Source organism: Heliangelus exortis, chromosome 1 (genome assembly GCF_036169615.1).
Source record: "Heliangelus exortis chromosome 1, bHelExo1.hap1, whole genome shotgun sequence".
NCBI classification, from domain to species: Eukaryota; Metazoa; Chordata; class Aves; order Apodiformes; family Trochilidae; genus Heliangelus; species Heliangelus exortis.
In genome coordinates, this window is record NC_092422.1 from 82,159,811 (window position 1) to 82,176,277 (window position 16,467).

A 16,467-nucleotide genomic window follows, 5' to 3' on the forward strand; every position below is an offset into this window, starting at 1 on the left:
GATTTTTATTTGCTTTAGCTTACAGTAACATGGCATCTCCCATTTTGTCACTTTAGAAGAATAAAGGTGAAGAACACAGGCTTCACCTAATCTTAGCAAGTATGAGCTACAGTTATGATGTTAACGAAACCCAAAGGCAGGCAAAAGCTCATCAGTTTAATAAGGCTCTCACTAGTCTGTATTCATGGGGTCAGCAAAGGCATATCAAATAGGCACAAGAAGCAGAGTTTCCAAATCTTATTCCTCTCCCTGTTGGGCACAGTATTCTAGAAGGAAACAAGAAGATACAAAATGAAGAAATTCTGTTTGTCTAACTGAGATGGATTTCTTCTATGACCACAAGCTCACTAGATCTCCGTGTGCTATTTCCATTTCTGGAAAGGATAATAATGTACTTTACCCTTCTAAATATCGTTATGCTAAAAATTCACTCATGTTTTCAACCACCAGGAGTTCTCCAGAGATGAGACTCTATTGTGATGGGAAATAGTTATTTCATTAGAAGAGAGAATACTTGTGCACATGTATAGGTTTACTCGTATCAATGTTTCCTTATTCCAGTTTTCCCATACTTCCAAAGTCTCCATATAAAAAAGAAGTTTCTACTCTTCTAGTGAGTTTAGACAAGCTTTCTAGAACTTCATCTGACAGTGAAGAGAATAAATTGGACACTAAATCCACACTCCTATGAGGAGATAAGACAGGCATAATAAGCTCACTTGTGGAGTTCTGAGGCTACATCACTGGAAAAGCAAAATGTGCTTAAAGAACAGCGCCGGTGGAGTGGATAAAGTCACCTTTGGCTTTTGCTGCAGAAGTGGCAACACGCCAAAATGAAGCGCAAACCCAGAGCCACAATCTTCATTAGCATAAGTAACAGCAGATTAAGCTGAGAAAAGATGCCACAATGACCCACAGGTTCCCCAGCCGTACCAAAAATATCTACACAGAAGTAGACAAGTTATCCTGTGAATGTGGAAAATAAATCCAGGTCTTAGGGAATCTAAATCCAAAAAAAGATGCTTTCTCCTTTTAAAAACTTCTCTTGGCAACCTGAAAACTCATAATCAACTACCTCTGGGGAACATGAATGAAAACTCAAAATAAAGCTACAGGTTACCCAAGGACCAAAAAGTACATTCAGGTAAAGCTGTCTTTGCTGGAGACAGTCCTTCCATCAGGGTCATTCCATCCAGGATGTCAGCAGTTATGGTGAGGGCTGATGAAGAGGAGGTGGTTCAAGATGCAACACCAATCACAAGTCTAAGATCTAAGGCACGACTAATTTACAGAAATGACATTAATGACGGTCAGTAGGCTCAGAGGTTGGTCACTGCTACGTAACAGTAAATGCCACCACAACTACACAGTATGGCTGGGAGGCGATCAAGACTTTCAGCATGAGTGAATTTCACATCTACTGCTTCTTTTCCAGTTTAAGCATATCTGACAGAAGAATCAATGTGATACACACAGTTCAAAGTAGCAGCAACGTACCTGTCCCGTTTGTTTGTTTTTCCTGGCCTGAGTCTAATCTTTCACAACTTCAGGCAGGATGAAAGTGGCATGCAGAACAGGTTGATGTGATGCATGAAATAGGTGTGTCACCTTTGCTTTTATCTGAGAGCTTCAACAGCCAAACATTGTCTTTTAAATCTCCAAAGAGTGATATGAGTGAAATTTAACATAAGTATTAACTACTAGGACCTTCTCTCTTGAATATTACCTACAGGCACCATAAAACAGAGCACAGAAAGGAAATAAAAAAAAAGAGAGTGCAAGGAAGATGTAGCGAATATTCAAAGGTAAAATAAGAGGGGGAAAAAAATGAAATACAGGAAGAAATATATCTTCACTCTCAAAATTATAAAACTTTTATTAATAAAATTAAATAATAAAGTATATTTTAAAAAATAAATAAAAACAGATGCCAAAAAAACACAAACAAGCAAACAAAAAAAAAAACCCAAACCACAAACAATTTATTTCATTTAAACATTTTATAAAGGCCATGGGACTCCTAAAAACTATGTTAGACAAGTCCTAAAAAGAAAGCATTCCTGATTTTCAATTTGCTGATTGATTTTATATAAATTAGCTGTTGTAACACTGACCAAGGAGGATAGAAGTCAGCTATCTGGATGCCAGCAGAGAGTTGAAAAGAAGTCAGCTAAATGCTGAAGAAATTGATTTTCTCTATTAAATATCCAAATGGGACCTAAATGGACTTCCAGAAATTTTGCACTTGTGACCATGGGCAAGAAGTTCCAAAGGTGAAACCTACAGTATAGCAACGGTTCTCCTTTTTTTAAGAAAATACTTCTCAGTTTCCCTGTATATATTCTTATTCTTGTATTTTCAGAGAACTGATAAAGGGCAGAAGCTTTCTTGCCCTATCATATAATGAACTCTATCACTAGTTCACAGGAAACAATTCCACCACCAGTGTTTATAAATCTTTCAAGACAGATGATGCAGAAAGTGAACTTATTGTTTCTACTACTTGAGAAGTTACAGTTTAGGATGAAATTTGGGATGGCTGAGGGGCTCTTCCTCTACAAATCCCAATCCCTTTTATGCTCCCCAGACAGACATGAACAGAGAGCACTGATTTCAAATGACACCTGTACCTGTAACATTATCAGCAATGTATTCATGTGTTTCAGGGTGGTTCAACATCCCCCTGTCAATACTCTTTCTTAGATCACTCCCTAAATATATGCATGCAGCTTTTCCCAACAGTATGAAATCTAAATTCTGAGGACTGTTCTGCTGGAGGACATGTAATTCTCAGCGTTCAGAAACATAGAACAAAACACTTCAGTATGTAAAAGAAAAAGAAACATACTCTTAATTATTTTATTCAAGGTTTCTCTCTCCCTCCTTATTCACTCTTCTGAGGGGAAAAAGCTCAGTCATTCTCATGCTGGTTATGTTCCAGGGTTAACAACATTTACTTTAATATTAAAATTCAGACTTGATCTTAAATGGCTGTAAATAGAACTACAAGGGAACAATTCTTTGAGGGCTTGAATCTTATTTTTCTTGCTCAGAGCTGAACACATGCACCATGAGAACACCATGCTGAGAACCATTAGAAATACACAGAGACAGACATTTTCTAAATACACACAAAAATGGACCCCCTTGGTGTGTTCTTATGACCCAAATAACTTTTTCACGTGTAACTTTTCTCTCCCTCTGTACTCCTTAGGGAATTAAAATTTTTTAAGCAGTGATTCAAAACTAAGTGGAAACATTTTAGTTTTAGGTGTGTCTTGCCCTACCCTGTACTTCTGCCTGGAAAAAAAATCCCTCAATGCTTCAAACCTGTTCTAATTAAGTAGGTACTAAAAGCCCTAATCTATTTTTTAAATAATAGTAGTGATAATATTAGCAATGAGAGTGATCAGCATTGCAACCTGATAAACAATACAATATGAAAACAAACAAACTAACAAACTTGGGAGAACAAGCCAGAATTTGGGAAACTACAATAACAAAAGAATGTGATTAATGAAATTAATCCTGGTTCATGTATACATGAGCTCTCCCTTACTGAATGTTCAAGTTCCATAATAACTCACTGAGTATCTCTTATGGTGTTCTTGAGCAATGAAGCTCATTACTTACTATAAAGAACTGGACTATTCCAGTCTATTTGGAAGCATAACCATCAAGACAAATGACTTACAGGTGCTAAGCATCATGCCCGACTGTACAACAAAACATCACAGATCTTATCTGAAAATTCATCTGCAGTAAAGATTAACAATTTATTCCAGTAAAGGGCTGGGGTACTTTAATTGCTTTGGTTACAAGGAGAGGAAGTGCTCCCAGGCTTCCATAAATAATCTTTGAGCGGCCTCCAGAAGCAACAGATGCAGACAAGAATCTGGTGCTCTTTACCTAGTGTGCTAACTACTCCCTAACTCCTTTCATTGAAAGGAGAGAGATCCAAGAAAAGCCAGATTTCTTCAGGTATTTCTACCAAACCCTGACATCTCCCTTGCTATCTAACCCTGATCCCTAATTTACACCCAAGTAAGCCAGGAGTAACATTTGTCTCATAAATCTGAGAATTTAACCAAAATCACTACTGGTCTACTGTACCATTCAAAGATGAACAAATATATAAAAATAAAGAACAGAACCTGTCTTGCTCCCAATAGAGGAATCATGGCTCTTTACATTTCCAAATCACTTTACATTTCCAATGGGCTGAGTTACATTTCCTTTTTAAGGCCTACAATTGAAACAAAGCTTTTCCCATTTCCAGTGAAATCCAGCAGTTTAGGAGCCTGGTATTGTCAGTCAATGTCTGAAGATAAGAGAGCAAACAGTAGGAAACAAAGCTTTTTAATTCCAAGTCACAGATTTGAAATCAGTAATGAATAAGATAAAATGGTTCCAATGGGACAGTCCCTGCACATAATACCTGCCAACTTTTAACTCATCTCCTAAAAGTTTGTTATTTTTTTTTAAAGTTAAACCAAGTTTGGCTTGAGATATTAGTCACACAAAGCTCCAGCTGGATGCTGATACATGGCTTCTGAACACAATAAGCCTGTGAACCAGCCCCATCCCACTCTCATTTACTCTTTATGTTTACAACCTTCTTTTTACAAAAAATACTTGTACTGAACAACTGGATTGTTTCAAACTTGAAGCATGTTAGCAATGGTGGAAGAGGAACACAACCTCCAGAATAAAACCTGCTATGGTAGATAGCTTCCAGAATCCTGCAAATGACAGCTCTTCCCCTGTCTGCAAGCAGCCCAGTAAAACATTTCAGGTTGAGGTCTTTAAAAATGTTTTAAAGCCTTTTCTCTTCATTGTTTATCTCAGAATAATGACACAACCCAAGAGCTGTAATAGCTTCCTGCTTTTTCAAACTCCACTAGAAAAGCAGGTAACATCTCTACAACCAGTGTATTATGAAATGCCACAAACAGTCATTTGAGTAGAGCTGCTTTTTTGTTTTCCCCTTCAAGGAAACAAACTATGCTTTCTGTGATTTTTTTTAATGGCATATCTTTTCATTAATTTTCCCCCCTTTCTTCATGTAACCTTTTTGAATGAATAGCTTGTCACATCCACAGGCTCTAACCAATTTTTGCAGCAAGTCTCCACTTTTAAGTAGTTAAAAGCAAGGAGGTGTCCTCTGAACTGGTTAAAACTCAAGTTTCAGTCGTACAGTAAGAGTAGAGACAATGAAAAAAATCACATGCACACTATCTCTCTCTAGTACACAAAAATATAACCAAAGTTAAGGCACTCTTGATGTTGCCCACATATAATTCCTCATTCTCCTGATCTTACTTTAGACATTAAAACTACAGTAGCTCTAATGCCTTTTTCTTGATGCATTTTCATCTGTCTTTTTAGAGCAAGTTCAGGATCAGTATCCCTGAAGTGACTCACTGCTTCAAAGAGGGAGGTTTCATCTTTCAACCTTTCTTTTTTATACCAAGTATCAGCTACAGTCCACACCCTTCTCTGGTCTGATATAATTTATCCCTAAAAATGACTGACCTTGAGTCATTACTTCCTGACAGTAAGGAAAGCTCACTTAGAATGATCCTGTCTAAGTTCACTGTGATGGGCTGACCTTGGCCAGCAGACAGATGCCCATCCAGCTGCTCTCTCACTCCCACTCCCCCTGCTCAACAGGGCAGGGAAGAAAATACAGTTAAAGTTCTTGGTTTCACATAAAGATCGAGAGATCTCGTATCAGTTACTATTACAGGCAAAACAGATTTAACTTGAGGAAAATTAATGTATTGTCAATTAAAGGAAATTTGGATGGTGAGAAAAAAAAAAAGACAGAAATATTGAAATAACACCTGCCACCCATGTCCCTTTTTTCCCCAGATTCCCCTTCACTCTTTCATTCCCAACTCTCCTCCTATCAATCCAACCCTGAGTGACACAGGGAAACAGTGGCTGTAGTCACTCCATAATAGCTTCTCTCCAATGCTGTTTACTCCTCACTGTCTTTTCTTTCCTGTTGGAGTGCACATCCTCTGAAGGGCTGCAGTCCTTCAGGAAATATCTGCACCTGTGTGATCTCTCCATAGGCCACAGTGCCTTAAGAAAATATCCACGTGCTCTGGCACGGAGTCCTCTATGGGCTGCTCCAGCATGGTCTTCTCTAGGTGTTGCGGAGAAATCTCTGCTCTGATGCCTGAAATACCTGATTTCTTGTCTGACCCTGGTCTTCCCCCAGCTCTATTGCACTGTTCCCCCTCGTCATTATAGAGCAGTGCTTTACCCTTTCTCAAATTAGTTTTTCCAGAGGTGGCCAGCAATGGCACAGGGTCTCAACCATGCCTTGGAGTGGGTCCATTTGAGCCCCCCAAAACTGGCTGTGCCCAGCACAGGGCGGCCCTGGATGTCTTCACCTAGAGGCCACACATGCAACCCCCCTCCCACCATCCCCCTGAAACGTTGCCTCCTATATGTAATACAGAAGAGTCACTCAGGAAACAGACACCAGCACCCCCAAAGCCCCTCCCTATTTTTTGTGCTCAGCATCTCCAGGGGAGCACTGACACAGGGTGAGGGTAACACTTCCCAGGCCCGGATCTACACTGGGAGTACAAGGAATTGCTTATTCAGTTTCATCAATGCAGATCTGTCTAGCAGTATGAATATTAGCTCCTTCCTCCTTTCAATTCACTTGAGAGAGCTGGGATCAAATAAAATCCCAGAGAACAAAATAAAACCAAGGATTTCAACACTGATATACTTCTCCTCAATAGTTTTATTGCACTTTCTGTATTTCTATGATTCCTGGGGCAAGGTGCTAAACCAGAAAACTGTGCTGCAACACAAACCAAATACCTAGGGTTTTCTCTCCTGATTTATAATAATGCATACAGCTGTTCTGAAATGGTTGTTCACAAACAATCTAAGCCCTGACCCAGCAGCTACCAATATGTTACAAGAAATAACAGCAGAGTAAGTTGATCCTCTCAACTGAAACCTCTGCCTTTCCCACGTCTAATAGAGTAGTTCATATTTTCTCTCTTTTACATCCCCCCCCCCCCTATTTTTCAGTTTCCTTATTGAAGTACTCGCTGTGAAGGATTCCCCATGACTACAGTTAATATGGGTACCATGGCATCTCAGAACCATCTACAGCTGGCTTGTCTCTTTCTGATGTGATTATCATCCAGAGTAAAATTCTCAAGTTGTGTGTCAGTAGGAAGAAGACCACAAAATGCAATCCCATTTCTGCTCAGGGTATAATACAGTTTCACAGATTGCCAGGGTTTGCAGCCTTCATTCTATGTCTGGTTTTAAGGATACAAAGCAGACCCTTCACTCTAATAAAATATCATTCCCTAGTGCAAAAAAAGTCACTCTTCTCTATGCTTTGTCAAGTGCCACATGTATTGTCACACAATAAATAATATTTGCATTCAATAACAACAAATTAATAAGTCTTCTGCTCCCTAGTCTAAGGCATATTTAGGAAATGATGTGATACCTGTTGCCCTACAGAGATGCTTTGGCTGCCCTTTATTCAGCTGTTGATCCAGGTCCCATGGAGTCCCATACTAAATCCCAGTTCCACTAAGGACTCCTGCAAATTGCATTTTCTTGTTTCCAGAGGAATGATGCCAACTGATACTCTATTATCTGCACTAACACTTAATGCTATTAAGTCACATTTAGGCCCACATAGTTTAAGAAAGAGTACCTCTAAGTAAGGAATTAGGTGTTAGGAGAGACAATGAGGTATTACTACTTAATGCATTTTTAACTCACTAAAAGAACTTAAAGTACAGTATAACTTCTCTAAAGGAAGCAAGGCACATTTCATATACTGAGGGCAGGTAATGGTACTGGTTTTGGTTTGCATATAGCACCTAGGCATGTCAAGCATTTCTATTTCTTCCTGCTTGTTACATCCTTAAATAAGTAGCTTCAGATCCATCTCATAACCCTAATTGTCTTAGGTTTTGATTGATCTTGTTTCAGATTGCATCATAACTGATCGATCACTCACTTAATCTTTATTGTTTCTGAAGGTTTGAAAAACCACAGAATCTGGGAAGAAATATAATTAGTTACTGGGATTTACCAACACCTGCAACACTGCTTTTTGTTCTTGGCTTATGAAGAGATATCTAAAAAGACACATGCATACAAAGATTTAATCATAGGATCAGCTGGGTTGAGAATTCATTTCACTATTTTTGAAATGTTTTGCTAAATAGCAAATCCATTCATAAAAATCCCTCGTGTTTTGCAGTAGTCTAAACGAAGGCCAGTAAGAGATGAGAAATCAGTAATTTTACTATTATTCTGATAGACAGAGACATTAAACTATAAACCTCTTAAAATTTTTACTAAACTTAACTTCAATCTTCAGTCATTTCATATTTCAGTGATGACAAAACTATTTCACCAGAGCATCCACCCTAAAAGACTCCATTCGTTATGACTAGAAAAAATATAGTTATAATATTTTCAGTGTTTTCAGCGCTTACCTCATACCAGACTAACAGTGGATGAAAAGCATCCTGGGACTACAAAGTGATAAAAAATTTGGGTTTTGACAAAACTTTCATTTAAACAAATCATTGAAAATTCCAGCATGTCCTTTTAGTTATCTTTTTACCTATGGAATATTCATTAAATACTATTCAGCTACTAGTATGAAATTACAGAGGAGTTCCCATTATTAGTGGTATTTTGTAATAAGAGGATTTAAAGATGTATTAAATTTAAACATAGTTTGGGAATATATAACTGGTTTTCCTAAAAAAAAAAGATGATGAACCTTTCCCAAATATCTTTGCATTATTTCTTGCAAAAGCATATGTGACCTGCATAATGGATATATAATAATAAAAGGCTGCTCATATAAAGAAAGTCTAGAGAAGACAGCATGTCGTGGTTTTATTTAGTGTGGCTTTTAAGTTTCAGGGAAACAGATCAATATGAGTGATCAGGAGTGAATGCTAAAAGAAGTTGACCCCTTAAAAGAAACTCCGCACACTTGTTATTCCTAAACATCAGGACACAAAAGGAAGAGAAGGTGAAATTAGGCATAAATTAAGAAAACACAAGTTTCAAGTAGATTACTTTTTGTTCAAATTTTGATTTAGTTCTTTCTGATCCACCTTTTTCCTCTGTTATGAATAGTCATGGGAGGGAGAGAAGCAAGTCAAAGTACTGGCTGCACTACGTGTAATACCTTTAGGGATATGTAAACGAAAGAAATACCTTGTCAAGAACAGCGTCGCAATGTAGAACACTAAGCTGGGCAATTTAGGGATATTAATGAAAAATACTTAGTTGCCTAATCTCATTTTACTCTCCTCATTTTAATTTTTTAAGACTAAGATCTATTTTAAAAAACCAACAACAAAAAACCTGCAGTGCAGACAGAGGTTCCAGATTTTTGTAAACAGGTGCACCTTGCATTCTTATTTTGATGCCAAGATGCTCAGGTCATAAAGGAAAGGTGTCTTAAAAAAAGAAAGCAAAACACACAAAAAACCCCACATGATAAACCACAAAAACCAACCAACCAAACAAAACAAACACCCACCCAAAACACAAAACTCTTCATCTTTCACAACTGCATCACTGGGTCTGTCCCATCAATGCTATCTCTGCAAGGACTCCACAAGAACTGCATTATAATTTAATTTTTGCAGTGTATCACTTGGATGTTTTGGATCTAGTGGCACAAAGGAGAGAAGCTGCAAGACTGCTTGAAGTTTAAGAGGAATGAGATGGGTATATCCACATGCTATGACATGCAGCAGAGCAGCAAGCTGAGGCTTTCATGTTATTTTCAATTCAAATACAATAGTCTTCTCTTGTCTGATTCACCAGAATGAGATGAACTAAGAAAATACCAGCCTTCAGAAAGTTCTTATGTTTTTCTCTGGATGTCTTGACTGACCAAAGTCCAGAAGCTGTTCTCATATATGGGTCTTTACCCTGCCCTCCAGTACTTCCAGCAACATACTGAAAGTTAACGTGGTGCTTAGTAACAACCAGCAGCTTCTGGAAATCTCAGCATTTCCTACGGATATTAAAACTATATTATTTCAGGGATAGGTGGTTTAATGCTCTGTGAAAAAAATAACCCTAGTCTGGGATAGCAAGAAAGGATATTGTTTATTATTTCTCACCAAATACAATTCCCAAAATTGTTAGCAATTTCAACTCTGTTACACAATAAAAATTAATAAAGAAACCACAGACTTTGAACTCTGACTCTCAAAGGATAAAAATATTTCCATTTTGCTAATATACTTAATTTTAAAATACATTTTTATTAGATGTAGTGCTTTTTTGCAGAAATCTTTATGGCAGTGTGTCGGATCGTAACACAGTGCATAACACTTGGACATTCTTGACTCTCACAGGTGCTTTTCCTCATGCATTTTTTGCATCACTGAATTCCATTCATTGAATGCCAGTCTCATTGAACACCTGAAGGTCTTCCATTTCTTTAACTTTTGCGCCATTTTTCCTCCTCCTATCCTCTTCCTCATTCTAGTGGTTTTTAAAATTGACCGATTTTAGTGAGAGAGAAGAAGGAGCACATCTCTTTCTTCTGGCTCAGCTTCTTATGACCCTTACCTGAGACTACCAGTAACTTCCTCACCCCATGGCTATTTCTAAACCAGAATTTCTTATTTGTTCAGCAGGAACCACAAGCTGAGAGAAGCAGCATCTGAAAAGCATGAGAAAGCCCAGAGCTGCCACGCTGCTTGGATCCCACTCTTGTCAGAATGATCATTCAAAACACATCAGGATGTGCACATTCAAAGCTAGAGGTTCTGGAATGTTTCTGGACTAAAGAGCATAGGAAGCAGATATGGAAACCATGACACCCTGACACCCTTCAAAGGCCTTTTTTATGCTTAAACCTATCCATTAAAATAATTAGAAAATAATCACTGCCTAACCTCAATAAAATACTGAATGGTATTGTAAGTCTAATAAAGTTTGCTTCTGCAGCTGTCAGCAACTGCACAGCTCATAACCAAAAAAGGTCTCTTCAGCCTGATGATCCTGCCTTCTTGCAAGACTCCATGAAGATGCAATAGGTCCAAGTGCAATTTGGTTTTGTCCAGCACCTTTTCAATACCATTTTAACTTGTCTGTCCAGCTCAGTGTTGAAATTTCAAGTTTCTAAATGTTCTAGAAGGCCTATCTCTAGCCTTCTAAACTTCATTACTCCTGGAGCATCAGGCAGCTGTTCTTTCCCCCCTGCCCAATTCTTTGTCTGTGACTTGAGCATCTCCCTACCCCAATTCCCTCTTACTGCATTAAGAACAAGGCATTGACTGAACTTGCAAGTGCTTCACTCAACAGATTATCACTGCTCTGTCAGACTGCTGCAGCTCCTATTCTTAATTTCTACTTTTGCCTTACACTGTACTCATCTCACACGTCTTTATTTTCTGCCTTTTTACTCTTCAGTTCATGTACTTAAGTATCAGCATATAAACCGATTTCTCTCTTCTTTGTTGAATTGATATATGTACCATATCTGTGGTATATATCTGTAAATCTGCCTGGAAATTAGTATATTTTTCTTGTGCTGTCGCACTGTCCAAGACCACGTATTTCTTATCCTTGACTGGGATTAATAACCAGAATCATTTCAAGGAGCACATGCAACCAGCTTCCACCTCAGTCAATAAATAACCCTTCACATTTTTCTTAATCATGGCTGGCCAGCATGTGAGTGACAACTTCCTGTGCCTTTACACACCTTTTAGTTCACCCTTCCAAGGAGAGATTTGGAAAAATTTGTCCTGTATCTAAATATAAAGTGAAAGATGTCAGCTGTATAAGTTAATTCAGGAAGACAGAATTGAAAGAGGATTTATATGTAAGGACGAAAGAAAATCTATGTGTGTCAGGCTAAAAACAGATACACAATTGGATATCTGTATGTATCTACAGTGGAAACATCTGCTGGCTCTTATTGCTGCTTCTCTCCACTTTCCTTCTTCTATTTCCGTTCATTTGCTTCCTAGCCCTCTTTGTTGGATGTAGAGGCTTTTTTCCTTATTATTATTTTTCATCCTTGATTACTGGCTTGTAAAATAATGAAAGAAAAGGAAAATGGAGAATTTGTTTCATTTAACCCCACCATATCTAGACTTTCATCACAAGAGTCCAACTCAAGGCTTAACACTGTGAATTGTAATTTTTAATCATAAACATTATAAACAAGGGTTTGCTCATTAGACAGGCCTGTGTTACCGGAGCTGTATTTCTAATCAACAGCTAGCTCCACCTAGTGTCCTCTTAATTCATCAACGAAACAGAAAGCTAAACCCAAATATTATTGATAAAACAGAAGCAAACTATAAAATCACTTGTGAGCTAGATGGTGGCCACAGATGATATTCAGTTACAACTAGCAGCATTACAAGGAGAATATGATTTTAAGTAAGTACTGTATGATGATAGCTACCCAGCACTCCTGAGACAAGGAGCAACTGGCAACTTGAGGGGTATAAATATAATGCATGCAATATAAAACAGGTGAATGGCACTCAAGTTGTTTTTATAGGTTATTCTCTCTATGTTTTCAGCATCATCAACAGGGGAAAATTATTGTTAGGTGTAGTAGAACTTCTCTGAAATAGAATAACTTTTTTATTATTATTTTCATAAAAAAAGAAGAACAATTTTTGGCTACACAAGCACCATAGTGGTATACTTAATAGCTATATCTACCCTCCTAGCAGCTAGCACATAATTTAAAATGCTTCCTTAAGGCAGTCAAAGCAGGGAAATGCACAAGCTAGCTAACAGTATGTCAGGTTTACTGATCTTCAGACTTTCTGAAGGCTGGTTCATTGCTGTGTATCTAGAAGCATCTATCTTTCTAAAACTGTTACAGCTTTAGTCAGCAACATTTAGTGTTTAATAGCCTGATCCTCTTCTGACAAGACTACATAGAGTACAGCCAACAAAGTAATTTAAAATAAAGTCAGAGAAGTATCTAGTATGACAAGAGATCTCTTGATCATCACCTTGGAAAAATGACAGACGTAACAAAGAAGGGAGTTTACATTGAAAGAAAGCATTTTGTAAGGCAAAATAATGCAAATAATTTAACATAATCATACCTGTGGGCTACCAAGCAGTGTTTAAAAGGTTGTTGGACCTCTGAAGTTTAATAAACACCACTTTTACTTTTTAGATCCAGGGCGACCCACTATAATAGAGCTGACATCTGTTTTAAACCTGTTCAAATCACCTGTTTGGAGCTGCTTGACAGTTTCACCCTAGTGGTGATAAAATATATTTCAATATATACAGATACACTTAATGACTGCTCACCATGACAGAGAGAGAATATATATAGGACCTGGCTGGGTGGGGGGGGCGGGGAGGTGGACAGTAGGAAAGAACATAAAATAAAATTATACCTATACCAAAGCATGCATCTTTACATTTTCTCAAACTTTCTCAAAATAGTAATTTGAAAGTTATGGTTGTGACTCATTTGGTTTAAAGTATTCACAGCTACATTCAATGATTACATGAAAACCTTATTGCAACCCAGAATATGAAACTCTCCGATGTTTCAAAAAATAATACCCCATCCATCTCTCAATAATTTAACAGTTACTGTCATTTCTCATTAACAGCCTTCAAAATCCTATCTGAAACAAGCTGATACAGAGAAATTAAGAGCAGTAATCAAGCGAGAAATGACAGACCAGCTGGGTAGGCATCAAGTTGGCAAAACGTGAATACAGTTCAATAGCTAAAACAGATGCTGGAGTTGTTGAGAAACCCTGCAGGAGATATTGATGTAATTTCTTTATATAATACCAAACAACCAAATAAATGTCAAGAGGTAAAAACTGATGGGGAATAAAACCTGTCAGAAAACTACCTCTAAAGCAGCGACCTGTAACAGTATCTTTACATTGTACTAAAACATTCAGTACATACATCCTAATTTCCCTGGGATTCCTGAATATGCCAATACATCAATCAGAGCTTGCTAGTGAATCAGAGGGAACCTTTCCCAACCTTGCTTCACATTTGTTTGCTTCTATCTACCTGAGGCTTCACAGACTTAGAAAATACTTTATTCCTCAGTCTCATCCTAAAACAACACTCTCTCAAGCAAGTGATTTCCCAAGCTTGGAGGCAAGCAGGAAAGAAAGGGTAACACAAGCATAAATGAAACTGCAAAATCCATTTTGCACGAGGAATGTTGTTCTCAGAGTTTCAAGACCCCAGCAACAAATCCTCTGCCATCAGCGGCAGCTCTTTCTAGCATATGCTTTGTCATGGTCAGTTTCTAATTACATTCATAATGATGCAATAGCTTTGATAATCCTACCTTCCATGCCAGCTGCTTTTCTTGTCACTCCATCATGCCAATAAGTTGGCTGCCGTAACAAATCAAGATAGTGCAAAACAGCATCTTTCCCCTGCATCTGTCATCTTCCTGAAAGCATTCTATTACTGCCGACTGCTGGGAACCAGAAAGTCTATTTGAATTCCAGCAGCTCCCCTTTCGCATGATTCAAGTTAGGTTAGGTGGGCATGCCTAACATGATTCTCTCCATCATTTATTATGCAGCTGCTACACCGTCGGTGTGGTAACCACTCTGACTTGATCTGATACGTCAGTCTTGCAAACCTCTACCTCCGAGCGAACACACGAGCCACAGAAGCATCTTGCATTTAATGAGCAGTCTCCCTGCCTAAAGAGAGTGCATCTGCAAATCTGTTTCAAATCCTCCTGCTCGCATTGTCCTCTAAGGCTGATGCAAATGTTTGAAGATTTTTTTCAGTCTTGCGTTTCATCTCTTCAGAAAGCACGGCTGCCCGTGCACGCTTGAATTATTCACACTTCAGCTAAATGTTTGCTGATTTGTGCCCAACCAAACAGCACCTTCCCGTTGAAACTCTCTGCTTGAAAGGTACTTCTGAATAACAGTGCTGTGCATTCAGTTCTCAACTCTGTTTCATTTTAATATGGCTTTTATACCTGCATCTCAACAGACACATTTAGCTCTTTTCGTGCAACAAACGGCTGTCTAATGAGGAAAAGGTACATTTTTAAGCAATTTAAAATCTAGGTGTACCTCTAGGTGATTTTTGCTTTTCGTGCTTTATACATTTTAGCACTAAGTGGATAGCTCTGTTAAAGCATCTTGATATTCTTAAAGTGGTAAGAACACCACCATAAGCTGTTTTTTGCCACCCTGTGGAGGACACTCTGAAACAACAGTTTGCTTAACTGCTCCTGAGCATCATGAATTAAAGAGATAGGATTGTTTTGTTGTCTTTCTATTTATACTTTCTGTTGGGGTGGGGAAAAAACACACTTGCGTCAGTGATTTCAAAAGAATATTAATAGAAATTGACATACACACATCAATCATCCTCCAAGTTAAATAAGCTGCATCTCCTCCCACCGCTTCTGCCTGCAGTTCAGAGTCAAGACATTTCATCTTTAATGCATCTTTAATGTTTGCTCAAAAGCTGAATAAACATCCCCAACCCCACTCTGGAAAGTTTGAATACCTGAAAGAGAAAAAAGGAACTTTAACACATGCAACTCACTAGCTACAAACTGCTAGAGTTAAGGGAAGTGGTGATGGAGAGAAAGGACTATCACTGGAGTAACACCCCCTGCCTCAGCCTTGTGCAATGGCAAAGGAGAAGTAAGGAAAGGGAAAGGGCACAGTTCCCTGGGAAGAGCTTTCCCATGCAGTTGTGGCTAGCTCAGCATCACTCATGGGTGCTCACATTCCTGGCTCAAAAGGCTCACAGGATTTCACTTAAACCTTATGTCTTCACTCAGGTAAGATGTTTTTAATCTCTCCATCGTTACAATCTGAACCAACAGTCCCTCTATCCTAATTTCTCCTAACAATTTCCTAAACTCAGTTATGCTCCTGAACCTCTTGGCTATTATGAAAAAGAAGCTTGATAAGGTGAGTTTAACAGAGCTCCAAGTCACAGAGAATGAAAGGGAGGAAAAAACCCCAAAAAGATAAAGAAAAAAAAAAAGGTAAGAGGATCTCCTACTTAAGAGTAATAAAAATCAGGACATCTGATAGCTTCCCCTGGGTCTCCTGCAGGGGTGTTATCAGTTGGTGTGATTGCAGGGCACATCCCTCTTGGCCTGGTGCAAAGCACTATCCAGGAGCAGAGAGGCAGGGTCCCAGGGTCTCAAACTCTGGGCAGAGGGGCAGGCACAGCCCCCCAGAAAACACCCAGCAAGGGTCTGTGGTGAGAGCAGGCTGGCACCAGGGCTGTGGAACACGGGGAGGGCTCTCAGCTCTGCTGGGATGAATCTGCCTGCCTGCTCTCGCCCACATCTAAATGGCACAGCTGACACCTGAATGAGCTAACATAGCATGGCGTGGTTTATATTTGATACTGTATTTATTCCTAGTGTGCTGCCAAAAAATGCCTTTTTAGGGATTTCATGTA

The 16,467-nt window shown here is 38.6% G+C and overlaps 1 protein-coding gene across 3 annotated transcripts in view; it reads right to left on the reverse strand.

Annotated features, from left to right (window-relative positions):
* The window catches only part of DMD (dystrophin), a 1,120,784-nt gene that overhangs the window by 1,005,834 nt on the left and 98,483 nt on the right, over nt 1-16,467 (reverse strand). The window contains exon 1 of one of the 3 annotated variants that reach the window (XM_071750583.1): nt 14,360-14,483. The exons of 1 other annotated variant lie outside the window; for it this stretch is intronic. In XM_071750583.1, coding sequence (XP_071606684.1) covers nt 14,360-14,456 — 97 coding nt within the window. In that variant the 5' untranslated portion in view covers nt 14,457-14,483. Of the gene's footprint in view, nt 1-14,359; nt 14,484-16,467 lie in introns of those variants that run through there. One more of the 3 variants, XM_071750574.1, reaches the window with a different exon arrangement.